This window comes from Oncorhynchus tshawytscha, unplaced genomic scaffold (assembly GCF_018296145.1).
Source record: "Oncorhynchus tshawytscha isolate Ot180627B unplaced genomic scaffold, Otsh_v2.0 Un_contig_4862_pilon_pilon, whole genome shotgun sequence".
Classification (NCBI taxonomy): Eukaryota; Metazoa; Chordata; class Actinopteri; order Salmoniformes; family Salmonidae; genus Oncorhynchus; species Oncorhynchus tshawytscha.
This window is the reverse complement of record NW_024609599.1, coordinates 219,229-246,751: the sequence shown is the minus strand read 5'-3', so window position 1 is coordinate 246,751 and position 27,523 is coordinate 219,229. Positions and strand designations below refer to the sequence as shown.

Sequence of the window (27,523 nt, the reverse complement as noted above, 5' to 3'; positions counted from 1 at the left end):
TATGTAAACGCTGCACGGTCAACGCAGGCATTCGGATTATATAAGGACTAGTTTACCATAAAGTATCAGATCCTGGTCAGTAGAGGTCATCTGTGGTCTATATGAGGACTAGTTACCATAAAGAATATCAGATCCTGGTCAGTAGAGGTCATCTGTGGTCTATATAAAGGACTAGTTACCATAAAGAGTATCAGATCCTGGTCAGTAGAGGTCATCTGTGGTCTATATAAGGACTAGTTACCATAAAGAGTATCAGATCCTGGTCAGTAGAGGTCATCTGTGGTCTATATGAGGACTAGTTACCATAAAGAGTATCAGATCCTGGTCAGTAGAGGTCATCTGTGGTCTATATAAGGACTAGTTACCATAAAGTATCAGATCCTGGTCAGTAGAGGTCATCTGTGGTCTATATAAGGACTAGTTACCATAAAAGTATCAGATCCTGGTCAGTAGGGTCATCTGTGGTCAGTTACCATAAAGAGTATCAGATCCTGGTCAGTAGAGGTCATCTGTGGTCTATATAAGGACTAGTTACCATAAAGAGTATCAGATCCTGGTCAGTAGAGGTCATCTGTGGTCTATATGAGGACTAGTTACCATAAAGAGTATCAGATCCTGGTCAGTAGAGGTCATCTGTGGTCTATATAAGGGCTAGTTACCATAAAGAGTATCAGATCCTGGTCAGTAGAGGTCATCTGTGGTCTATATGAGGACTAGTTACCATAAAGAGTATCAGATCCTGGTCAGTAGAGGTCATCTGTGGTCTATATAAGGGCTAGTTACCATAAAGAGTATCAGATCCTGGTCAGTAGAGGTCATCTGTGGTCTATATAAGGACTAGTTACCATGAAGAGTATCAGATCCTGGTCAGTAGAGGTCATCTGTCGTCTATATAAGGACTAGTTACCATGAAGAGTATCAGATCCTGGTCAGGTGATGTAATCTGTGGTCTATATAAGGACTAGTAACCATATAGATCCTGGTCAGTAGAGGTCATCTGTGGTCTATATAAGGACTAGTTACCATGAAGAGTATCAGATCCTGGTCAGTAGAGGTCATCTGTCGTCTATATAAGGGCTAGTAACCATAAAGAGTATCAGATCCTGGTCAGTAGAGGTCATCTGTGGTCTATATAAGGACTAGTTACCATACAGATCCTGATCAGTAGAGGTCATCTGTGGTCTATATAAGGACTAGTTACCATACAGAGTAACAGATCTTGGTCAGTAGAGGTCATCTGTGATCTATATAAGGACTAGTTACCATACAGAGTAACAGATCTTGGTCAGTAGAGGTAATCTGTGGTCTATATAAGGACTAGTTACCATACAGAGTAACAGATCTTGGTCAGTAGAGGTAATCTGTGGTCTATATAAGGACTAGTAACCATATAGATCCTGGTCAGTATAGGTCATCTGTGATCTATATAAGGACTAGTAACCATATAGATCCTGGTCAGTAGAGGTCATCTGTGGTCTATATAAGGACTAGTTACCATAAAGAGTATCAGATCCTGATCAGTAGAGGTCATCTGTGGTCTATATAAGGACTAGTAACCATACAGAGTAACAGATCTTGGTCAGTAGAGGTCATCTGTGGTCTATATAAGGACTAGTAACCATACAGATACAGAGTAACAGATCCTGGTCATTCTGTAGAGGTCATCTGTATTGTCTGATCATAGGCAGGGAAAGGAGGAACGGAGAGAGGTAGTTACTGTCTACAGATCCTTTCTAGGCAGGGAAAGGAGGAACGGAGAGAGAGGTTAGCTGTATTGTCTGACCTCATTCTGTTTCTAGGCAGGGAAAGGAGGAACGGAGAGAGAGGTTAGCTGTATTGTCTGACCTCATTCTGTTTCTAGGCAGGGAAAGGAGGAACGGAGAGAGAGGTAGCTGTACTGTACCTCATTCTGTTTCTGGCAGGGAAAGGAGGAACGGAGAGAGAGGGTAGCTGTACTCATTCTGTTTCTAGGCAGGGAAAGGAGGAACGGAGAGAGGGTAGCTGTATTGTCTGACCTAATTCTGTTTCTAGGCAGGGAAAGGAGGAACGGAGAGAGAGGGTAGCTGTACTGTCTGACCTCATTCTGTTTCTAGGCAGGGAAAGGAGGAACGGAGAGAGAGGGTAGCTGTACTGTCTGACCTCATTCTGTTTCTACTCCTAATCCCCCTTCTTCCACCTGCAGGAAAAGGATGGAGAGAAGAGTCGAGACAAAGACGAGAGGAGAGAGGCGAAGGCCAGAGAGAGATGTATGCTGAACGGACATCACTTCAGCATGGTCTCCTCCCAGACACAATCCTCCTCCTGCCACCAATGCAGCAAAACCATCAACACTAAGGATGCCTTTCTCTGCACCAGTAAGACAGCATCAGTCAATACAACTCTAACAAAACCAACTATTAGCAGGTTTAGTAGATACACCATATCGCTCAAGATGGCGCCGACAGAGAGGGCTGCCTTGCTTCTAATCCTTAGGAAACATTTCAGTATTTATTTTTATTTTGATGCATTATTTCTTACATTGTTAGCCCAGACAATCTTAAATTTTATTACATACAGCCGGGAAGAACTATTGGATATCAGAGCGATGTCAACTTACCAACACTACGACCAGGAATACGACTTTCCCGAAGCGGATCCTTTGTCCGCACCACTCGCGGCAATTGAACTGATTCCAGAGGCTGATCCAAAACAACTCTGCCGGAGAAGAGGCAGACAGATCAGTCTTCTGGTCAGACTGGAGGTGCGCACACCACCCACCACTCCCGAGTATATTACTCTCCAATGTCCAGTCCCTAGATAACAAGGTCGATGAAATCAGGGCGAGGTTTGCTTTCCAGAGAGACATCAGGGATTGTAACATACTCTGTTTCACGGAACCATGGCTCTCTCGGGATATGCTGTTGGAGACTGTACAACTACCTGGTTTCTCAGTGCGTCGCACCGACAGTAATAAACATCTCTTTGGGAAGAAGGGCGGGGGTATCATGTTTAATGACTCATGGTGTAATTGTAACAACAGGAATTCAAGTCTTTTTGTTCACCTGACCTAGAATTCCTCATAATCAAATGCCGACCATATTATCTCTCAAGATAATTATCTTTTGTTATTGTCACAGCCATATATATCCCCCCTCAAGTCGATACCACAATGGCCCTCAAGGAACTTCAATGGACTATATTGGAAACCATATATGCTGAGGCTGAATTAATTGTAGCTGGGGATTTTAACAAACAAAATTTGAGAACAAGGCTACCTAAATTCTATCAGCATATCGACTGTAGCACTCGCACTGGAAAACCACTGGATCATTGCTACTCTAACTTCCGCAATGCTTACAAGGCCCTCCCACCCTTATTTCGTCAAATATGAACACGTATCTATTTTGCTCCTCCATTCCTATAGGCAGAAACTTAAACAGGAAGTACCCATGCTAAGGACTATTTAACGCCAGTCTGACCAATCGGGAATCCACGTTTCAAGATTGTTTTGATTACAGGGACTGGGATATGTTCTGGATAGTGTCAGAGAATAATACCATAGGGCTTTGCACAATTGGCCCAGCGTCGTCCGGGTTTGGCCGGGGTAGGCCGTCATTGTAAATAAGAGTTTGATCTTAACTGACTTGCCTAGTTAAAGGTTAAAATAAATAAAAGTTCAAATTAAATCAAATCATCCAAATGTCGACAAAGTGGAGTCGCAATTCAATGGCTCAGACACGAGACGATTGTCTGCAGACAATCACGGACTGCAAAAGGTAAACCAGCCACGTCACGGACACCGACGTCTTGCTTCCAGGTAAACTAAACACCTTCTTTGCCAACTTTGAGGATAATACAGTGCCACCAACGTGGCCCGCTACCAAGGACTGTGGAATCTCCTTCTCCGTGGCTGACGGAGTTCCTCTGCGTACACATTTTAAGTTCCTCTGCGTACACATCACTGACAATCTGAAATGGTCCATCCAAACAGACAGTGTGGTGAAGAAGGTGCAACAACGCCTCTTCACACTCAGGAGGCTGAAGAAATGTGGCTTGTCACCTAAAACCCTCACAAACTTTTACACATGCACAATCAAGAGCATCCTTTCAGGCTGTATCAACACCCGGAATGGCAACTGCACCACCCACAACCGCAAGGCTCTCCAGAGGGTAATGCGGTCTGCACAACGCATCACCGGGGGCAAACTACCTGCCCTCCAGGACACCTACACCACCCGATGTCACAGGAAGGCCATTTTTATTTTTTATTTTACCTTTATTTTACTAGGAAAGTCAGTTAAGAACAAATTCTTATTTTCAATGACGGCCTAGGAACAGTGGGTTAACTGCCTGTTCAGGGGCAGAACGACAGGCCATCAGACTGTTAATGGAAGCCTCTCAAACATAATCCAGGTAGAATCAGGAATTCCCCAGGGCAGCTGTTTAGGACCCTTGCAGGTAGAATCAGGAATTCCCCAGAGTAGCTGTTTAGGCCCCTTGCTTTTTTCAACCTTTACTAACTGAATACCACTGACTTTGAGTAAAGACAGAGTGTCTATGTATGTGGATGACTTACGGAGTTGATGTCAGACAACAATCTGAATGAGTTGTGACGTTCGACAACAACCTGAATGAGTTTGTTTTACAGAGTTGACGTTAGAAAACAATCTGAATGAGTTTGATTTATGGAATTGAAGTGGTATACAAGGTAGCAATTTAGTTTTTCTTCAGTTGCTTCATGACTAAAAACTAATCAAAATAAACATATTTAAACCAAAATGAATATTCTATCAAGGAGATGGAGTTGACAGTTCATTGTTGTGACAATGGTGATTTCAATATTTTTTGTTTTCATCTATTAAAAGTAGAGAACTTTCCAGAGTGGTCTTCTTGTACTACATAGAATGAGGACATGAAGATGGGGTCCTTATGGTATAGCTTTCCCTGCTCATCCCTGATTCATTTAGGATTTAAGACCAATTTGACGGAGTTCACCATATCTCCAGGGACATCTTTTAGGAATCACATTTTTTAAGACTATTTCTCTTAAAGGCAGAGAGGGCTCTCACAAGAAACTACAACATATTTATTTTAAAACTATAAAAATATTATTGCCGGTTATAGAATAAAAAAATATATAATTGGAGAGTTGAAACTGGTATAATTTGCTCCAGACAAGGGCATGTCTAGGCATAGAGCCGATATGAAAATGTATAAGATAGAAAATATTTAGAAAATTACAAAAGCAAATCTTTCCCTAAATAAATTCCACTAAATGTCATTTAATCTGAATTAATACAACAAAAGAAAAACCAATTGATGATAAATATAAAGTTTCCCAACAAGGAATGTCCCAACTTTCAAGAATCCCTAAAGGACTATGGTGTCATTCTGGGCATAAACCAACACTATAGTTCTGTAGACCAGTCCACTTCTCTGGTTCTATAGACCAGTCCACTTCTCTGGTTCTGTAGACCAGTCCAACTCTCTGGTTCTGTAGACCAGTCCAACTCTCTGGTTCTGTAGACCAGTCCAACTCTCTGGTTCTGTAGACCAGTCCAACTCACTGGTTCTGTAGACCAGTCCAACTCGCTGGTTCTGTAGACCAGTCCAACTCTGTAGTTCTGTAGACCAGTCCAACTCTCTAGTTCTGTAGACCAGTCCAACTCTGTAGAACAGTCCACTTCTCTGGTTCTGGAGACCAGTCCACATCTCTGGTTCTGTAGACCAGTCCACATCTCTGGTTCTGTAGACCAGTCCACATCTCTGGTTCTGTAGACCAGTCCAACTCTCTGGTTCTGTAGACCAGTCCAACTCTCTGGTTCTGTAGACCAGTCCAATTCTCTGGTTCTGTAGACCAGTCCACTTCTCTGGTTCTGTAGACCAATCCACTTCTCTGGTTCTGTAGACCAGTCCACTTCTCTGGTTCTGTAGACCAGTCCAACTATGTAGACCAGTTCACTTCTCTGGTTCTGTAGACCAGTCCACTTCTCTGGTTCTGTAGATCACTCCAACTTTCTAGTTCTGTAGACCAGTCCAACTCTGTAGAACAGTCCACTTCTCTGGTTCTGTAGACCAGTCCACATCTCTGGTTCTGTAGATCAGTCCAACTCTGTAGACCAGTCCACTTCTCTGGTTCTGTAGACCAGTCTAACTCTCTAGTTCTGTAGACCAGTCCAAATCTGTTTACCAGTCAACTTCTCTGGTTCTGTAGACCAGTCCACTTATCTGGTTCTGTAGACCAGTCCAACTCTCTAGTTCTGTAGACCAGTCCAACTCTGTAGACCAGTCCACTTCTCTGGTTCTGTAGACCAGTCTAACTCTCTAGTTCTGTAGACCAGTCCAAATCTGTAGACCAGTCCACTTCTCTGGTCTGTAGACCAGTCCAACTCTCTGGTTCTCTAGACCCGTCCAACTGTCTGGTTATGTAGACCAGTCCAACGCTCTAGTTCTGTAGACCAGTCCAACTCTCTGGTTCTGTAGACCAGTCCAACTCTCTAGTTCTGTAGACCAGTCCAACTCTGTAGACCAGTTCACTTCTCTGGTTCTGTAGACCAGTCCAAATCTCTGGTTCTGTAGAACAGTCCAACACTCTGGTTCTGTAGACCAGTCCACTTCTCTGGTTCTGTAGACCAGTCCAACTCTTTGTTTCTGTAGACCAGTCCAACTCTGTAGACCAGTCCACTTATCTGGTTCTGTAGACCAGACCACTTCTCTGGTTCCGTTGACCAGTCCACTTCTCTGGTTCTGTTGACCAGTCCACTTCTCTGGTTCTGTTGACCAGTCCACTTCTCTGGTTCTGTTGACCAGTCCACTTCTCTGGTTCTTTTGACCAGTCCACTTATCTGGTTCTGTAGACCAGTCCAACCCTCTGGTTCTCTAGACCAGTCCAACTGTCTGGTTATGCAGACCAGTCCAACTCTCTGGTTCTGTAGACTAGTCCAACTCTCTGGTTCTGTAGACTAGTCCAACTCTCTGGTTCTGTAGACCAGTCCAACTCTCTAGTTCTGTAGACCAGTCCAACTCTCTAGTTCTGTAGACCAGTCCAACTCTGTAGAACAGTCCACTTCTCTGGTTCTGTAGACCAGTCCACTTCTCTGTTTCTGTAGACCAGTCCAACTCTCTGGTTCTCTAGACCAGTCCAACTCTCTGGTTCTCTAGACCCGTCCAACTCTCTGGTTATGCAGACCAGTCCAACTCTCTGGTTCTGTAGACCAGTCCAACTCTCTGGTTTTGTAGACCAGTCCACTTCTCTGGCTCTGTAGACCAGTCCAATTCTATGGTTCTGTAGACCAGTCCAATTCTCTGGTTCTGTAGATCAGTCCAATTATCTGGTTCTGGAGACCAGTCCAACTCTCTGATTCTGTAGACCAGTCCAACTCTCTGGTTCTGTAGACCAGTCCAACTCTCTAGGTCTGAAGACCAGTCCAACTCTGAAGAACAGTCCACTTCTCTGGTTGTGTAGACCAGTCCAACTCTCTGGTTCTCTAGACCCGTCCAACTGTCTGGTTCTGTAGACCAGTCCAACTCTCCAGTCCTGTAGACCAATCCAACTCTCTGGTTCTGTAGACCAGTCCAACTCTCTGGTTCTGTAGACCAGTCCAACTCTCTGGTTCTGTAGACCAGTCCAACTCTCTGGTTCTGTAGACCAGTCCAACTCTCTGGTTCTGTAGACCAGTCCAATCTTGTTCTGTAGACCAGTCCAACTCTCTGGTTCTGTAGACCAGTCCAACTCTCTGGTTCTGTAGACCAGTCCAACTCTCTGGTTCTGTAGACCAGTCCAACTCTCTAGTTCTGTAGACCAGTCCAACTCTGTAGACCAGTTCACTTCTCTGGTTCTGTAGACCAGTCCAACTCTCTGGTTCTGTAGACCAGTCCAATTCTCTGGTTCTGTAGACCAGTCCACTTCTCTGGTTCTGTAGACCAGTCCACTTCTCTGGTTCTGTAGACCAGTCCACTTCTCTGGTTCTGTAGACCAGTCCACTTCTCTGGTTCTGTAGACCAGTCCACTTCTCTGGTTCTGTAGACCAGTCCAACTCTCTAGTTCTGTAGACCAGTCCAACTCTCTGGTTCTGTAGACCAGTCCAACTCTCTAGGTCTGAAGACCAGTCCAACTCCGAAGAACAGTCCACTTCTCTGGTTGTGTAGACCAGTCCAACTCTCTAGTTCTGTAGACCAGTCCAACTCTGTAGACCAGTCCACTTCTGTGGTTCTGTAGACCAGTCCAACTCTCTGGTTCTCTAGACCCGTCCACTTATCTTGTTCTGTAGACCAGGCCAACTCTCTGGTTCTGTAGACCAGTCCAACTCTCTGGTTCTGTAGACCAGTCCAACTCTGTAGACCAGTCCACTTCTCTGGTTCTGTAGACCAGTCCAACTCTCTGGTTCTGTAGACCAGTTCTGTAGACCAGTCCACTCTCTGGTTCCAACTCTGTAGACCAGTTCAGGTTCTGTAGATCAGTCCAACTCTCTAGTTCTGTAGACCAGTCCAACTCTCTAGTTCTGTAGACCAGTCCAACTCTGTAGACCAGTTCACTTCTCTGGTTCTGTAGAACAGTCCAACACTCTGGTTCTGTAGACCAGTCCAACTCTGTAGACCAGTTCACTTCTCTGGTTCTGTAGACCAGTCCACTTCTCTGGTTCTGTAGACCAGTCCAACTCTCTAGTTCTGTAGACCAGTCCAACTCTGTAGACCAGTTCACTTCTCTGGTTCTGTAGACCAGTCCAAATCTCTGGTTCTGTAGAACAGTCCAACACTCTGGTTCTGTAGACCAGTCCACTTCTCTGGTTCTGTAGACCAGTCCAACTCTTTGTTTCTGTAGACCAGTCCAACTCTGTAGACCAGTCCACTTATCTGGTTCTGTAGACCAGACCACTTCTCTGGTTCCGTTGACCAGTCCACTTCTCTGGTTCTGTAGACCAGTCCACTTCTCTGGTTCTGTTGACCAGTCCAACTCTGTAGACCAGTCCACTTCTCTGGTTCTTTTGACCAGTCCACTTATCTGGTTCTGTAGACCAGTCCAACCCTCTGGTTCTCTAGACCAGTCCAACTCTCTGGTTCTCTAGACCAGTCCAACTGTCTGGTTATGCAGACCAGTCCAACTCTCTGGTTCTGTAGACTAGTCCAACTCTCTGGTTCTGTAGACCAGTCCAACTCTCTGGTTCTGTAGACCAGTCCAACTCTCTGGTTCTGTAGACCAGTCCAACTCTCTAGTTCTGTAGACCAGTCCAACTCTCTGGTTCTCTAGACCCGTCCAACTGTCTGGTTAAGCAGACCAGTCCAACTTCTCTGGTTCTGTAGACCAGTCCAACTTCTCTGGTTCTGTAGACCAGTCCAACTCTCTGGTTCTGTAGACCAGTCCAACTCTCTGGTTCTGTAGACCAGTCCAACTCTCTGGTTCTGTAGACCAGTCCAACTCTCTGGTTCTGTAGACCAGTCCAACTCTCTAGGTCTGAAGACCAGTCCAACTCTGAAGAACAGTCCACTTCTCTGGTTGTGTAGACCAGTCCAACTCTGGTTCTCTAGACCCGTCCAACTGTCTGGTTCTGTAGACCAGTCCAACTCTCCAGTCCTGTAGACCAATTCTCTGGTTCTGTAGACCAGTCCAACTCTCTGGTTCTGTAGACCAGTCCAACTCTCTGGTTCTGTAGACCAGTCCAACTCTCTGGTTCTGTAGACCAGTCCAACTCTCTGGTTCTGTAGACCAGTCCAACTCTCTAGTTCTGTAGACCAGTCCAACTCTGTAGACCAGTTCACTTCTCTGGTTGTGTTGACCAGTCCACTTCTCTGGTTCTGTAGACCAGTCCAACTCTCTAGTTCTGTAGACCAGTCCAACTCTCTGGTTCTGTAGACCAGTCCAACTCTCTAGGTCTGAAGACCAGTCTCAATTCTCTGGTTGTGTAGACCAGTCCAACTCTCTGGTTCTGTAGACCAGTCCAACTCTGTAGACCAGTCCACTTCTGTTTCTGTAGACCAGGCCAACTCTCTGGTTCTGTAGACCAGTCCAACTCTCTGGTTCTGACCAGTCCAACTCTGTAGACCAGTCCACTCTCTGGTTCTGTAGACCAGTCCAACTCTCTGGTTCTGTAGACCAGTCCAACTCTCTAGTTCTGTAGACCAGTCCAACTCTCTAGTTCTGTAGACCAGTCCAACTCTGTAGACCAGTTCACTTCTCTGGTTCTGTAGACCAGTCCACTTCTCTGGTTCTGTAGATCAGTCCAACTCTCTGGTTCTGTAGACCAGTCCAACTCTCTGGTTCTGTAGACCAGTCCAACTCTCTAGTTCTGTAGACCAGTCCAACTCTCTAGTTCTGTAGACCAGTCCAACTCTGTAGACCAGTTCACTTCTCTGGTTCTGTAGACCAGTCCAAATCTCTGGTTCTGGTTCTGGTTCTGTAGACCAATCCACTTCTCTCTGGTTCTGTAGACCAGTCCACTTCTGTGGTTCTGTAGACCAGTCCAACTCTCTGGTTCTGTAGACCAGTCCAACTCTCTGGTTCTCTAGACCAGTCCAACTCTCTGTTATGCAGACCAGTCCAACTCTCTGGTTCTGTAGACCAGTCCACTTCTCTGGTTCTGTAGACCAGTCCACTTCTCTGGTTCTGTAGACCAGTCCAACTCTCTGGTTCTGTAGACCAGTCCAATTATCTGGTTCTGGAGACCAGTCCAACTCTCTGAACTGTAGACCAGTCCAACTCTCTGGTTCTGTAGACCAGTCCAACTCTCTGGTTCTGTAGACCAGTCCAACTCTCTGGTTCTGTAGACCAGTCCAACTCTTGTTCTGTAGACCAGTCCAACTCTCTAGTTCTGTAGACCAGTCCAACTCTCTGGTTCTGTAGACCAGTCCAACTCTGTAGACCAGTTCACTTCTCTGGTTCTGTAGACCAGTCCACTTCTCTGGTTCTGTAGACAGTCCAACTCTCTGGTTCTGTAGACCAGTCCAATTCTCTGGTTCTGTAGACCAGTCCACTTCTCTGGTTCTGTAGACCAGTCCACTTCTCTGGTTCTGTAGACCAGTCCACTTCTCTGGTTCTGTAGACCAGTCCACTTCTCTGGTTCTGTTGACCAGTCCACTTCTCTGGTTCTGTAGACCAGTCCAACTCTCTGGTTCTGTAGACCAGTCCAACTCTCTGGTTCTGTAGACCAGTCCAACTCTCTAGGTCTGAAGACCAGTCAACTCCGAAGAACAGTCCAATTCTCTGGTTCTGTAGACCAGTCCAACTCTCTAGTTCTGTAGACCAGTCCAACTCTGTAGACCAGTCCACTTCTGTGGTTCTGTAGGCCAACTTCTGGTTCTGTAGACCAGTCCAACTCTCTGGTTCTGTAGACCAGTCCAACTCTGTAGACCAGTCCACTTCTCTGGTTCTGTAGACCAGTCCAACTCTCTGGTTCTGTAGACTAGTTAAACTCTCTAGTTCTGTAGACCAGTCCAACTCTCTAGTTCTGTAGACCAGTCCAACTCTGTAGACCAGTTCACTTCTCTGGTTCTGTAGACCAGTCCACTTCTCTGGTTCTGTAGATCAGTCCAACTCTCTAGTTCTGTAGACCAGTCCAACTCTCTGGTTCTGTAGACCAGTTCTCTGGTTCTGTAGACCAGTCCAACTCTCTAGTTCTGTAGACCAGTCCAACTCTCTAGTTCTGTAGACCAGTCCAACTCTGTAGACCAGTTCACTTCTCTGGTTCTGTAGACCAGTCCAAATCTCTGGTTCTGTAGAACAGTCCAAAACTCTGGTTCTGTAGACCAATCCACTTCTCTGGTTCTGTAGACCAGTCCAACTCTTTGTTTCTGTAGACCAGTCCAACTCTGTAGACCAGTCCACTTCTGTGGTTCTGTAGACCAGTCCAACTCTCTAGTTCTGTAGACTAGTCCAACTCTCTGGTTCTCTAGACCCGTCCAACTCTCTGGTTATGCAGACCAGTCCAACTCTCTGGTTCTGTAGACCAGTCCAACTCTCTGGTTTTGTAGACCAGTCCACTTCTCTGGCTCTGTAGACCAGTCCAATTCTATGGTTCTGTAGACCAGTCCAATTCTCTGGTTCTGTAGATCAGTCCAATTATCTGGTTCTGGAGACCAGTCCAACTCTCTGATTCTGTAGACCAGTCCAACTCTCTGGTTCTGTAGACCAGTCCAACTCTCTGGTTCTGTAGACCAGTCCAACTCTCTGGTTCTGTAGACCAGTCCAACTCTCTGTTCTGTAGACCAGTCCAACTCTCTAGTTCTGTAGACCAGTCCAACTCTCTAGTTCTGTAGACCAGTCCAACTCTGTAGACCAGTTCACTTCTCTGGTTGTGTAGACCAGTCCACTTCTCTGGTTCTGTAGATCAGTCCAACTCTCTGGTTCTGTAGACCAGTCCAATTCTCTGGTTCTGTAGACCAGTCCACTTCTCTGGTTCTGTAGACCAGTCCACTTCTCTGGTTCTGTAGACCAGTCCACTTCTCTGGTTCTGTAGACCAGTCCACTTCTCTGGTTCTGTTGACCAGTCCACTTCTCTGGTTCTGTAGACCAGTCCAACTCTCTAGTTCTGTAGACCAGTCCAACTCTCTGGTTCTGTAGACCAGTCCAACTCTCTAGGTCTGAAGACCAGTCCAACTCCGAAGAACAGTCCACTCTCTGGTTCTGTAGACCAGTCCAACTCTCTAGTTCTGTAGACCAGTCCAACTCTGTAGACCAGTCCACTTCTGTGGTTCTGTAGACCAGGCCAACTCTCTGGTTCTGTAGACCAGTCCAACTCTCTGGTTCTGTAGACCAGTCCAACTCTGTAGACCAGTCCACTTCTCTGGTTCTGTAGACCAGTCCAACTCTCTGGTTCTGTAGACTAGTTAAACTCTCTGGTTCTGTAGACCAGTCCAACTCTCTAGTTCTGTAGACCAGTCCAACTCTGTAGACCAGTTCACTTCTCTGGTTCTGTAGACCAGTCCACTTCTCTGGTTCTGTAGATCAGTCCAACTCTCTAGTTCTGTAGACCAGTCCAACTCTCTGGTTCTGTAGACCAGTCCAACTCTCTAGTTCTGTAGACCAGTCCAACTCTCTAGTTCTGTAGACCAGTCCAACTCTGTAGACCAGTTCACTTCTCTGGTTCTGTAGACCAGTCCAAATCTCTGGTTCTGTAGAACAGTCCAACACTCTGGTTCTGTAGACCAATCCACTTCTCTGGTTCTGTAGACCAGTCCAACTCTTTGTTTCTGTAGACCAGTCCAACTCTGTAGACCAGTCCACTTCTGTGGTTCTGTAGACCAGTCCAACTCTCTAGTTCTGTAGACTAGTCCAACTCTCTGGTTCTCTAGACCCGTCCAACTCTCTGGTTATGCAGACCAGTCCAACTCTCTGGTTCTGTAGACCAGTCCAACTCTCTGGTTTTGTAGACCAGTCCACTTCTCTGGCTCTGTAGACCAGTCCACTTCTATGGTTCTGTAGACCAGTCCAATTCTCTGGTTCTGTAGATCAGTCCAATTATCTGGTTCTGGAGACCAGTCCAACTCTCTGATTCTGTAGACCAGTCCAACTCTCTGGTTCTGTAGACCAGTCCAACTCTCTGGTTCTGTAGACCAGTCCAACTCTCTGGTTCTGTAGACCAGTCCAACTCTCTGTTCTGTAGACCAGTCCAACTCTCTGGTTCTGTAGACCAGTCCAACTCTCTAGTTCTGTAGACCAGTCCAACTCTGTAGACCAGTTCACTTCTCTGGTTCTGTAGACCAGTCCACTTCTCTGGTTCTGTAGATCAGTCCAACTCTCTGGTTCTGTAGACCAGTCCACTTCTCTGGTTCTGTAGACCAGTCCACTTCTCTGGTTCTGTAGACCAGTCCACTTCTCTGGTTCTGTAGACCAGTCCACTTCTCTGGTTCTGTTGACCAGTCCACTTCTCTGGTTCTGTAGACCAGTCCAACTCTCTAGTTCTGTAGACCAGTCCAACTCTCTGGTTCTGTAGACCAGTCCAACTCTCTAGGTCTGAAGACCAGTCCAACTCCGAAGAACAGTCCAATTCTCTGGTTGTGTAGACCAGTCCAACTCTCTAGTTCTGTAGACCAGTCCAACTCTGTAGACCAGTCCACTTCTGTGGTTCTGTAGACCAGGCCAACTCTCTGGTTCTGTAGACCAGTCCAACTCTCTGGTTCTGTAGACCAGTCCAACTCTGTAGACCAGTCCACTTCTCTGGTTCTGTAGACCAGTCCAACTCTCTGGTTCTGTAGACTAGTTAAACTCTCTAGTTCTGTAGACCAGTCCAACTCTCTAGTTCTGTAGACCAGTCCAACTCTGTAGACCAGTTCACTTCTCTGGTTCTGTAGACCAGTCCACTTCTCTGGTTCTGTAGATCAGTCCAACTCTCTAGTTCTGTAGACCAGTCCAACTCTCTGGTTCTGTAGACCAGTCCAACTCTCTAGTTCTGTAGACCAGTCCAACTCTCTAGTCTGTAGACCAGTCCAAATCTCTGGTTCTGTAGAACAGTCCAACTTCTCTGGTTCTGTAGACCAATCCACTTCTCTGGTTCTGTAGACCAGTCCAACTCTTTGTTTCTGTAGACCAGTCCAACTCTGTAGACCAGTCCACTTCTCTGTTTCTGTAGACCAGTCCAACTCTCTGGTTCTCTAGACCAGTCCAACTCTCTGGTTCTCTAGACCCGTCCAACTCTCTGGTTATGCAGACCAGTCCAACTCTCTGGTTCTGTAGACCAGTCCACTTCTCTGGCTCTGTAGACCAGTCCAATTCTATGGTTCTGTAGACCAGTCCAATTCTCTGGTTCTGTAGATCAGTCCAATTATCTGGTTCTGGAGACCAGTCCAACTCTCTGATTCTGTAGACCAGTCCAACTCTTTGGTTCTGTAGACCAGTCCAACTCTCTAGGTCTGAAGACCAGTCCAACTCTGAAGAACAGTCCACTTCTCTGGTTGTGTAGACCAGTCCAACTCTCTAGTTCTGTAGACCAGTCCAACTCTGTAGACCAGTCCACTTCTGTGGTTCTGTAGACCAGTCCAACTCTCTGGTTCTCTAGACCAGTCCAACTGTCTGGTTCTGTAGACCAGTCCAACTCTCTGGTTCTGTAGACCAGTCCAACTCTCTGGTTCTGTAGACCAGTCCAACTCTCTGGTTCTGTAGACCAGTCCAACTCTCTGGTTCTGTAGACCAGTCCACTTATCTGGTTCTGTTGACCAGTCCAACTCTCTGGTTCTGTAGACCAGTCCAACTCTCTGGTTCTGTAGACCAGTCCAACTCTCTGGTTCTGTAGACCAGTCCACTTATCTTGTTCTGTAGACCAGGCCAACTCTCTGGTTCTGTAGACCAGTCCAACTCTCTGGTTCTGTAGACCAGTCCAACTCTGTAGACCAGTCCACTTCTCTGGTTCTGTAGACCAGTCCAACTCTCTGGTTCTGTAGACTAGTTAAACTCTCTAGTTCTGTAGACCAGTCCAATTATCTGGTTCTGTAGACCATTCCACTTCTCTGGTTCTGTAGAGCAGTCCACTTCTCTGGTTCTGTTGACCAGTCCACTTCTCTGGTTCTGTAGACCAGTCCAACTCTCTAGTTCTGTAGACCAGTCCAACTCTCTGGTTCTGTAGACCAGTCCAACTCTCTGGTTCTGTAGACCAGTTCACATCTCTGGTTCTGTAGACCAGTCCAACTCTCTAGTTCTGTAGACCAGTCCAACTCTGTAGACCAGTCCACTTCTCTGGTTCTGTAGACCAGTCCAACTCTCTGACCAATTCTCTGGTTCTGTAGACCAGTCCACATCTCTGGTTCTGTAGATCAGTCCAACTCTGTAGACCAGTCCACTTCTCTGGTTCTGTAGACAAGTCCAACTCTCTAGTTCTGTAGACCAGTCCAAATCTGTTTACTCTGGTTCTGTAGACCAGTCCAGACTGGTTCTGTAGACCAGTCCAACTCTCTAGTTCTGTAGACCAGTTCTGTAGACCAGTCCACTTCTCTGGTTCTGTAGACCAGTCCACTTCTCTGGTTCTGTAGACCAGTCCAACTCTCTAGTTCTGTAGACCAGTCCAACTCTCTGTAGACCAGTCCACTTCTCTGGTCTGTAGACCAGTCCAACTCTCTGGTTCTGTAACTGACCAGTCCAACGCTCTAGTTCTGTAGACCAGTCCAACTCTCTGGTTCTGTAGACCAGTCCAACTCTCTAGTTCTGTAGACCAGTCCAACTCTGTAGACCAGTTCACTTCTCTGGTTCTGTAGACCAGTCCAAATCTCTGGTTCTGTAGAACAGTCCAACACTCTGGTTCTGTAGACCAGTCCACTTCTCTGGTTCTGTAGACCAGTCCAACTCTTTGTTTCTGTAGACCAGTCCAACTCTGTAGACCAGTCCACTTATCTGGTTCTGTAGACCAGACCACTTCTCTGGTTCTGTTGACCAGTCCACTTCTCTGGTTCTGTTGACCAGTCCACTTCTCTGGTTCTGTTGACCAGTCCACTTCTCTGGTTCTGTTGACCAGTCCACTTATCTGGTTCTGTAGACCAGTCCACTTCTCTGGTTCTGTAGACCAGTCCAACCTCTGGTTCTCTAGACCAGTCCAACTGTCTGGTTATGCAGACCAGTCCAACTCTCTGGTTCTGTAGACTAGTCCAACTCTCTGGTTCTGTAGACTAGTCCAACTCTCTGGTTCTGTAGACCAGTCCAACTCTCTAGTTCTGTAGACCAGTCCAACTCTCTAGTTCTGTAGACCAGTCCAACTCTGTAGAACAGTCCACTTCTCTGGTTCTGTAGACCAGTCCACTTCTCTGTTTCTGTAGACCAGTCCAACTCTCTGGTTCTCTAGACCAGTCCAACTCTCTGGTTCTCTAGACCCGTCCAACTCTCTGGTTATGCAGACCAGTCCAACTCTCTGGTTCTGTAGACCAGTCCACTTCTCTGGCTCTGTAGACCAGTCCAATTCTATGGTTCTGTAGACCAGTCCAATTCTCTGGTTCTGTAGACCAGTCCAATTATCTGGTTTTGTAGACCAGTCCACTTCTCTGGCTCTGTAGACCAGTCCAATTCTATGGTTCTGTAGACCAGTCCAATTATCTTGTTCTGTAGACCAGGCCAACTCTCTGATTCTGTAGACCAGTCCAACTCTCTGGTTCTGTAGACCAGTCCAACTCTCTAGGTCTGAAGACCAGTCCAACTCTCCACTTCTCTGGTTGTGTAGACCAGTCCAACTCTCTGGTTCTCTAGACCAGTCCAACTGTCTGGTTCTGTAGACCAGTCCAACTCTCCAGTCCTGTAGACCAATCCAACTCTCTGGTTCTGTAGACCAGTCCAACTCTCTGGTTCTGTAGACCAGTCCAACTCTCTGCTTCTGTAGACCAGTCCAACTCTCTGGTTCTGTAGACCAGTCCAACTCTCTGGTTCTGTAGACCAGTCCAACTCTCTGGTTCTGTAGACCAGTCCACTTATCTTGTTCTGTAGACCAGTCCAACTCTCTGGTTCTGTAGACCAGTCCAACTCTCTGGTTCTGTAGACCAGTCCAACTCTCTAGTTCTGTAGACCAGTCCAACTCTCTAGTTCTGTAGACCAGTCCAACTCTGTAGACCAGTTCACTTCTCTGGTTCTGTAGACCAGTCCAACTCTCTGGTTCTGTAGACCAGTCCAATTCTCTGGTTCTGTAGACCAGTCCACTTCTCTGGTTCTGTAGACCAGTCCACTTCTCTGGTTCTGTAGACCAGTCCAACTCTCTAGGTCTGAAGACCAGTCCAACTCCGAAGAACAGTCCACTTCTCTGGTTGTGTAGACCAGTCCAACTCTCTAGTTCTGTAGACCAGTCCAACTCTGTGGTTCAGTCCACTTCTGTGGTTCTGTAGACCAGTCCAACTCTCTGGTTCTCTAGACCCGTCCACTTATCTTGTTCTGTAGACCAGGCCACTCTCTGGTTCTGTAGACCAGTCCAACTCTCTGGTTCTGTAGACCAGTCCAACTCTGTAGACCAGTCCACTTCTCTGGTTCTGTAGACCAGTCCAACTCTCTGGTTCTGTAGACTAGTTAAACTCTCTAGTTCTGTAGACCAGTCCAACTCTCTAGTTCTGTAGACCAGTCCAACTCTGTAGACCAGTTCAACTTCTCTGGTTCTGTAGACCAGTCCAACTCTCTAGTTCTGTAGACCAGTCCAACTCTCTGGTTCTGTAGACCAGTCCAACTCTCTAGTTCTGTAGACCAGTCCAACTCTGTAGACCAGTTCACTTCTCTGGTTCTGTAGACCAGTCCAAATCTCTGGTTCTGTAGAACAGTCCAACTCTGTAGACCAGTTCAGTTCTGTAGACCAGTCCACTTCTCTGGTTCTGTAGACCAGTCCAACTCTCTAGTTCTGTAGACCAGTCCAACTCTGTAGACCAGTTCACTTCTCTGGTTCTGTAGACCAGTCCAAATCTCTGGTTCTGTAGAACAGTCCAACACTCTGGTTCTGTAGACCAGTCCACTTCTCTGGTTCTGTAGACCAGTCCAACTCTTTGTTTCTGTAGACCAGTCCAACTCTGTAGACCAGTCCACTTATCTGGTTCTGTAGACCAGTCCACTTCTCTGGTTCTGTTGACCAGTCCACTTCTCTGGTTCTGTTGACCAGTCCACTTCTCTGGTTCTGTTGACCAGTCCACTTATCTGGTTCTGTAGACCAGTCCAACTCTCTAGTTCTGTAGACCAGTCCAGTCGACTTCTCTGGTTCTTTTGACCAGTCCACTTATCTGGTTCTGTAGACCAGTCCAACCTCTGGTTCTCTAGACCAGTCCAACTCTCTGGTTCTCTAGACCCGTCCAACTGTCTGGTTATGCAGACCAGTCCAACTCTCTGGTTCTGTAGACTAGTCCAACTCTCTGGTTCTGTAGACTAGTCCAACTCTCTGGTTCTGTAGACCAGTCCAACTCTCTAGTTCTGTAGACCAGTCCAACTCTCTAGTTCTGTAGACCAGTCCAACTCTGTAGAACAGTCCACTTCTCTGGTTCTCAGACTCCAACTCTCTGGTTCTCTCTGGTTCTGTAGACCAGTCCACTTCTCTGGTTCTGTAGACCAGTCCAATTCTATGGTTCTGTAGACCAGTCCAATTCTCTGGTTCTGTAGATCGTCCAATTATCTGGTTCTGGAGACCAGTCCAACTCTCTGATTCTGTAGACCAGTCCAACTCTCTGGTTCTGTAGACCAGTCCAACTCTCTAGGTCTGAAGACCAGTCCAACTCTGAAGAACAGTCCACTTCTCTGGTTGTGTAGACCAGTCCAACTCTCTGGTTCTCTAGACCCGTCCAACTGTCTGGTTCTGTAGACCAGTCCAACTCTCCAGTCCTGTAGACCAATCCAACTCTCTGGTTCTGTAGACCAGTCCAACTCTCTGGTTCTGTAGACCAGTCCAACTCTCTGGTTCTGTAGACCAGTCCAACTCTCTGGTTCTGTAGACCAGTCCAACTCTCTAGTTCTGTAGACCAGTCCAACTCTCTAGTTCTGTAGACCAGTCCAACTCTGTAGACCAGTTCACTTCTCTGGTTGTGTAGACCAGTCCACTTCTCTGGTTCTGTAGATCAGTCCAACTCTCTGGTTCTGTAGACCAGTCCAATTCTCTGGTTCTGTAGACCAGTCCACTTCTCTGTTCTGTAGACCAGTCCACTTCTCTGGTTCTGTAGACCAGTCCACTTCTCTGGTTCTGTAGACCAGTCCACTTCTCTGGTTCTGTTGACCAGTCCACTTCTCTGGTTCTGTAGACCAGTCCAACTCTCTAGTTCTGTAGACCAGTCCAACTCTCTGGTTCTGTAGACCAGTCCAACTCTCTAGGTCTGAAGACCAGTCCAACTCCGAAGAACAGTCCACTTCTCTGGTTCTGTAGACCAGTCCAACTCTCTAGTTCTGTAGACCAGTCCAACTCTGTAGACCAGTCCACTTCTGTGGTTCTGTAGACCAGTTCTGGTTCTGTAGACCAGTCCAACTCTCTGGTTCTGTAGACCAGTCCAACTCTGTAGACCAGTCCACTTCTCTGGTTCTGTAGACCAGTCCAACTCTCTGGTTCTGTAGACTAGTTAAACTCTCTAGTTCTGTAGACCAGTCCAACTCTCTAGTTCTGTAGACCAGTCCAACTCTGTCCAGTTCACTTCTCTGGTTCTGTAGACCAGTCCACTTCTCTGGTTCTGTAGATCAGTCCAACTCTCTAGTTCTGTAGACCAGTCCAACTCTCTGGTTCTGTAGACCAGTCCAACTCTCTAGTTCTGAGACCAGTCCAACTCTCTGGTTCTGTAGACCAGTCCAACTCTGTAGACCAGTTCACTTCTCTGGTTCTGTAGACCAGTCCAACTCTCTGGTTCTGTAGACCAGTCCAACTCTCTGGTTCTGTAGACCAGTCCAACTCTCTAGTTTCTGTAGACCAGTCCAACTCTGTCCAGTCCACTTCTCTGGTTCTGTAGACCAGTCCAACTCTCTGGTTCTGTAGACCCAGTCCAACTCTCTGGTTCTGTAGACTGTAGACCAGTCCAACTCTCTGGTTCTGTAGACCAGTCCAACTCTCTGGTTCTGTAGACCAGTCCAACTTCTGGTTCTGTAGACCAGTTCTGTAGACCAGTCCAACTCTCTGGTTCTGTAGACCAGTCCAACTCTCTGGTTCTGTAGACCAGTCCAGTCTCTGGTTCTGTAGAACAGTCCAACTCTGGTTCTGTAGACCAGTCCAACTCTCTGGTTCTGTAGACCAGTCCAACTCTCTGGTTCTGTAGACCAGTCCAACTCTCTGGTTCTGTAGACCAGTCCAACTCTCTGGTTCTGTAGACCAGTCCAACTCTCTGGTTCTGTAGACCAGTCCAACTCTCTGGTTATGCAGACCAGTCCAACTTCTCTGGTTCTGTAGACCAGTCCAACTCTCTGGTTCTGTAGACCAGTCCACTTCTCTGGTTCTGTAGACCAGTCCAATTCTCTGGTTCTGTAGACCAGTCCAATTCTCTGGTTCTGTAGACCAGTCCAATTATCTGGTTCTGGAGACCAGTCCAACTCTCTGATTCTGTAGACCAGTCCAACTCTCTGGTTCTGTAGACCAGTCCAACTCTCTGGTTCTGTAGACCAGTCCAACTCTCTGGTTCTGTAGACCAGTCCAACTCTCTGGTTCTGTAGACCAGTCCAACTCTCTAGTTCTGTAGACCAGTCCAACTCTGTAGACCAGTCCACTTCTCTGGTTCTGTAGACCAGTCCACTGGTTCTGTAGACCAGTCCAACTCTCTGGTTCTGTAGACCAGTCCAACTCTCTGGTTCTGTTCTGTAGACCAGTCCAACTCTGGTTCTGTAGACCAGTCCACTTCTCTGGTTCTGTAGACCAGTCCACTTCTCTGGTTCTGTAGACCAGTCCACTTCTCTGGTTCTGTAGACCAGTCCACTTCTCTGGTTCTGTAGACCAGTCCAACTCTCTGGTTCTGTAGACCAGTCCAACTCTCTGGTTCTGTAGACCAGTCCAACTCTCTAGGTTCTGAAGACCAGTCCAACTCCGAAGAACAGTCCACTTCTCTGGTTCTGTAGACCAGTCCAACTCTCTGGTTCTGTAGACCAGTCCAACTCTCTGGTTCTGTAGACCAGTCCACTTCTCTGGTTCTGTAGACCAGTCCAACTCTCTCTGGACCAGTCCAACTCTGTAGACCAGTCACTTCTCTGGTTCTGTAGACCAGTCCAAATCTCTGGTTCTGTCCAACACTCTGGTTCTGAGACCAGTCCACTTCTCTGGTTCTGTAGACCAGTCCAACTCTCTGTAGACCAGTTCTGTAGACCAGTCCAACTTCTCTGGTTCTGTAGACCAGTCCAGTTCTGTAGACTAGTCCAACTCTCTGGTTCTGTAGACCAGTCCAACTCTCTGGTTCTGTAGACCAGTCCAACTCTCTGGTTCTGTAGACCAGTCCAACTCTCTCTCTGGTTCTGTAGACCAGTCCAACTCTAGGTTCTGTAGACCAGTCAGTCAACTCTGGTTCTGTAGACCAGTCCAACTCTCTGTTCTGTAGACCAGTCCAACTCTCTGGTTCTGTAGACCAGTCCAACTCTCTGGTTCTGTAGACCAGTCCAACTCTCTGGTTCTGTCCAAGACCAGTCTCTGGTTCTGTAGACCAGTCCACTTCTCTGGTTCTGTAGACCAGTCCAACTCTCTGGTTCTGTAGACCAGTCTGGTTCTGTAACTCTCTGGTTCTGTAGACCAGTCCAACTCTCTGGTTCTGTAGACCAGTCCAACTTCTCTGGTTCTGTAGACCAGTCCACTTCTCTGGTTCTGTTGACCAGTCCACTTCTCTGGTTCTGTAGACCAGTCCACTTCTCTGGTTCTGTAGACCAGTCCAACTCTCTGGTTCTGTAGACCAGTCCAACTCTCTGGTTCTGTAGACCAGTCTCTCTAGGTCTGAAGACCAGTCCAACTCCGAAGAACAGTCCACTTCTCTGGTTGTGTAGACCAGTCCAACTCTCTAGTTCTGTAGACCAGTCCAACTCTGTAGACCAGTCCACTTCTGTGGTTCTGTAGACCAGTCCAACTCTCTGGTTCTGTAGACCAGTCCAACTCTCTGGTTCTGTAGACCAGTCCAACTCTGTAGACTGGTTCTGTAGACCAGTCCAACTCTCTGGTTCTGTTAAACTCTCTGGTTCTGTAGACCAGTCCAACTCTCTAGTTCTGTAGACCAGTCCAACTCTGTAGACCAGTTCTTCTCTGGTTCTGTAGACCAGTCCACTTCTCTGGTTCTGTAGATCAGTCCAACTCTCTAGTTCTGTAGACCAGTCCAACTCTCTGGTTCTGTAGACCAGTCCAACTCTCTAGTTCTGTAGACCAGTCCAACTCTCTAGTTCTGTAGACCAGTCCAACTCTGTAGACCAGTTCACTTCTCTGGTTCTGTAGACCAGTCCAAATCTCTGGTTCTGTAGACCAGTCCAACTCTCTGGTTCTGTAGACCAGTCCACTTCTCTGGTTCTGTAGACCAGTCCACTCTTTCTGGTTCTGTAGACCAGTCCACTTCTCTGGTTCTGTAGACCAGTCCAACTCTCTAGTTCTGTAGACTCCAACTCTCTGGTTCTCTAGTTCTCTGGTTAGCAGACCAGTCCAACTCTCTGGTTCTGTAGACCAGTCCAACTCTCTGGTTCTGTAGACCAGTCCACTTCTCTGGCTCTGTAGACCAGTCCAACTTCTATGGTTCTGTAGACCAGTCCAATTCTCTGGTTCTGAGATCCAGTCCAATTCTCTGGTTCTGGAGATCAGTCCAACTCTCTAGTTCTGTAGACCAGTCCAACTCTCTGGTTCTGTAGACCAGTCCAACTCTCTAGTTCTGTAGACCAGTCCAACTCTGTAGACCAGTTCACTTCTCTGGTTCTGTAGACCAGTCCAAATCTCTGGTTCTGTAGAACAGTCCAACACTCTGGTTCTGTAGACCAGTCCAACTCTGTAGACCAGTTCACTTCTCTGGTTCTGTAGACCAGTCCACTTCTCTGGTTCTGTAGACCAGTCCAACTCTCTAGTTCTGTAGACCAGTCCAACTCTGTAGACCAGTTCACTTCTCTGGTTCTGTAGACCAGTCCACTTCTCTGGTTCTGTAGACCAGTCCACTTCTCTGGTTCTGTAGACCAGTCCACTTCTCTGGTTCTGTTGACCAGTCCACTTCTCTGGTTCTGTAGACCAGTCCAACTCTCTGTTCTGTAGACCAGTCCAACTCTCTGGTTCTGTAGACCAGTCCAACTCTCTGGTTCTGAGACCAGTCCACTTCTCTGGTTCTGTAGACCAGTCCAACTCTCTGGTTCTGTAGACCAGTCCAACTCTCTGGTTCTGTAGACCAGTCCAACTCTCTGGTTCTGTAGACCAGTCCAACTCTGTAGACCAGTTCTCTGGTTCTGTAGACCAGTCTTCTCTGGTTCTGTAGACCAGTCCAACTTCTCTGGTTCTGTAGACCAGTCCAACTCTCTGGTTCTGTAGACCAGTCCACTTCTCTGGTTCTGTAGACCAGTCCAACTCTCTAGTTCTGTAGACCAGTCCAACTCTCTGGTTCTGTAGACCAGTCCAAATCTCTCTGGTTCTGTAGAACAGTCCAACACTCTGTTCTGTAGACCAATCCACTTCTCTGGTTCTGTAGACCAGTCCAACTCTTTGTTTCTGTAGACCAGTCCAACTCTGTAGACCAGTCCACTTCTGTGGTTCTGTAGACCAGTCCAACTCTCTAGTTCTGTAGACTAGTCCAACTCTCTGGTTCTCTAGACCCGTCCAACTCTCTGGTTATGCAGACCAGTCCAACTCTCTGGTTCTGTAGACCAGTCCAACTCTCTGGTTTTGTAGACCAGTTCTCTGGCTCTGTAGACCAGTCCAATTCTCTGGTTCTGTAGACCAGTCCAATTCTCTGGTTCTGTAGACCAGTCCAATTCTCTGGTTCTGGTCCAACTCTCTGATTCTGTAGACCAGTCCAACTCTCTCTGTAGACCAGTCCAACTCTCTAGGTCTGAAGACCAGTCCAACTCTGAAGAACAGTCCACTTCTCTGGTTGTGTAGACCAGTCCAACTCTCTAGTTCTGTAGACCAGTCCAACTCTGAAGAACAGTCCACTTCTCTGGTTGTGTAGACCAGTCCAACTCTCTGGTTCTCTAGACCCGTCCAACTGTCTGGTTCTGTAGACCAGTCCAACTGTCTGGTTCTGTAGACCAGTCCAACTCTCTGGTTCTGTAGACCAGTCCAACTCTCTGGTTCTGTAGACCAGTCCAACTCTCTGGTTCTGTAGACCAGTCCACTTATCTTGTTCTGTTGACCAGTCCAACTCTCTGGTTCTGTAGACCAGTCCAACTCTCTGGTTCTGTAGACCAGTCCAACTCTCTGGTTCTGTAGACCAGTCCAACTCTCTGGTTCTGTAGACCAGTCCACTTATCTTGTTCTGTAGACCAGGCCAACTCTCTGGTTCTGTAGACCAGTCCAACTCTCTGGTTCTGTAGACCAGTCCAACTCTGTAGACCAGTCCACTTCTCTGGTTCTGTAGACCAGTCCAACTCTCTGGTTCTGTAGACTAGTTAAACTCTCTAGTTCTGTAGACCAGTCCAATTATCTGGTTCTGTAGACCATTCCACTTCTCTGGTTCTGTAGAGCAGTCCACTTCTCTGGTTCTGTTGACCAGTCCACTTCTCTGGTTCTGTAGACCAGTCCAACTCTCTAGTTCTGTAGACCAGTCCAACTCTCTGGTTCTGTAGACCAGTCCAACTCTCTGGTTCTGTAGACCAGTTCCATCTCTGGTTCTGTAGACCAGTGGTTCTGTAGACCAGTCCAACTCTGTAGACCAGTCCACTTCTCTGGTTCTGTAGACCAGTCCAACTCTGTTGACCAATCAACTTCTCTGGTTCTGTAGACCAGTCCACTTATCTGGTCCTGTAGACCAGTCCAACTCTCTTGTTCTGTAGACCAGTCCAACTCTGTCCAGTCCACTTCTCTGGTTTTGTAGACCAGTCCACTTCTCTGGCTCTGTAGATCAGTCCAATTCTATGGTTCTGTAGACCAGTCCAACTCTCTGGTTCTGTAGATCAGTCCAATTATCTGGTTCTGTCGACCAGTCCAACTCTCTGGTTCTGTCGACCAGTCCAACTCTCTGGTTCTGTAGACCAGTCCAACTCTCTGGTTCTATAGACCAGTCCAACTCTCTGGTTCTGTAGACCAGTCCACTTATCTGGTTCTGTAGACCAGTCCACTTATCTGGTTCTGTAAACCAGTCCAACTCTCTGGTTCTGTAGACCAGTCCAACTCTCTGGTTCTGTAGACCAGTCCAACGCTCTGGTTCTGTAGACCAGTCCAACGCTCTGGTTCTGTAGACCAGTCCAACGCTCTGGTTCTGTAGACCAGTCTAACTCTCTGGTTCTGTAGACCAGTCTAACTCTCTGGTTCTGTAGACCAGTCCAACTCTCTGGTTCTGTAGACCAGTCCAACTCTCTGGTTCTGTAGACCATTCCAACTCTCTGGTTCTGTAGACTATTCTAACTCTCTGGTTCTGTAGACCAGTCCAACGCTCTGGTTCTGTAGACCAGTCTAACTCTCTGGTTCTGTAGACCAGTCTAACTCTCTGGTTCTGTAGACCAGTCTAACTCTCTGGTTCTGTAGACCAGTCTAACTCTCTGGTTCTGTAGACCAGTCTAACTCTCTGGTTCTGTAGACCAGTCTAACTCTCTGGTTCTGTAGACCAGTCCAACTCTCTGGTTCTGTAGACTATTCTAACTCTCTGGTTCTGTAGACCAGTCTATCTCCCCAGTCACAGTTCATAACACATGAAAGAACTCCCCTGGAAGATTATTCTGTTGAAGTTCTTACTTTAAGATTTAGAGTTGCATTTTATTTTGTATTTTTCAGATTGCAATTCACATGTTCATAAGAGTTGTAGAGAAAGCCTGCCTGTCTGTGCCAAGGTGAAGATGAAGGTAAGGAAAAACTGTATTTAAAACTATTTTCAGACCATTTTGTCAGCCTATAAAATGAGTAGCCTACAAGGACATCATGTTTTTATGTACTAGCTCATTTTGTCAGCCAATAGGATGAGTAGCATACAGGACATCAAGGTCATGAACTTATTTACACTACTGAAGTCCTGGATTGTTTTCCCTCCAGTCGCCCAGACAGCAGTTTGCAGTTCCAGATTCAGCCACCATTCCTGTTGTCACCCGGAGACCAAAACGAGGGTTAAACCGTGAGTCCATCTTAAATATACTCAATAGTCATACTGTTGGTGTTAACCAGAGTCATCACATCTCTGTCCTGGTCCCAGATCTGTTGGTGTTAACCAGAGCCACCACAGCCTTGTCCTGGTCCCAGATCTGTTGGTGTTAACCAGAGCCACCACAGCCCTGTCCTGGTCCCAGATCTGTTGGTGTTAACCAGAGCCACCACAGCCCTGTCCTGGTCCCAGATCTGTTGGTGTTAACTAGTCAGAATACAATCCAAGTCTGCATGTATCTGTTCCCAATAGAGTCCTACAGGGCTGGATGTATCTGTTCCCTACAGAGTCCTACGGGGCTGGCTGGATGTATCTGTTCCCTATAGAGTCCTACAGGGCTGCATGTATCTGTTCCCTATAGAGTCCTACAGGGCTGGATGTATCTGTTCCCTATAGAGTCCTACAGGGCTGTATGTATCTGTTCCCTATAGAGTCCTACAGGGCTAGATGTATCTGTTCCCTATAGAGTCCTACAGGGCTGGATGTATCTGTTCCCTATAGAGTCCTACAGGGCTGGATGTTACTGTTCCCTATAGAGTCCTACAGGGCTGGATGTATCTGTTCCCTATAGAGTCCTACAGGGCTGTATGTATCTGTTCCCTATAGAGTCCTACAGGGCTGCATGTATCTGGTCCCTATAGAGTCCCACAGGGCTGGATGTCAACCTTAGTGCACTATGTAAGGATTAGGGTGCCATGTGGGACGTAACCCAATACCATCCTACCGCATTCCTCTGTTAACGCTGGCCCTCTCTTATGACATCACAGCAGGTGCATTGAGGGAGCGACCCTGGTCAGCCATCTTGTCTCCAGAAGACCACTCCTCATTGGTTGTTCCCTCCCGAAGACATACCTCCATCATACCCTTCCCGGCTCCAACCTGTCAAAGAGCATCTCCATATCCAACATCGCTGGGTGAGCAACCCTAA

At 47.0% G+C, this 27,523-nt stretch overlaps 2 protein-coding genes across 2 annotated transcripts in view; both read left to right on the top strand.

Moving 5' to 3' along the window:
* Positions 1-2,182: 2,182 nt before the first annotated feature.
* LOC121845241 (A-kinase anchor protein 13-like) lies at positions 2,183-27,523 on the top strand (the record flags this gene model as incomplete). Its single annotated transcript, XM_042316154.1, is given in 4 exon segments — positions 2,183-2,354; positions 26,235-26,302; positions 26,490-26,568; positions 27,363-27,523. Coding segments are annotated over 4 exon segments (480 nt in total), but the record flags the coding sequence as incomplete, so codon positions are not given.
* The window catches only part of LOC121845242 (A-kinase anchor protein 13-like), a 46,083-nt gene continuing 46,025 nt past the window's right edge, over positions 27,466-27,523 (top strand). The window contains 1 exon segment of the mRNA XM_042316155.1: positions 27,466-27,509. The gene's annotated coding sequence lies outside the window, so the exon portion shown is untranslated.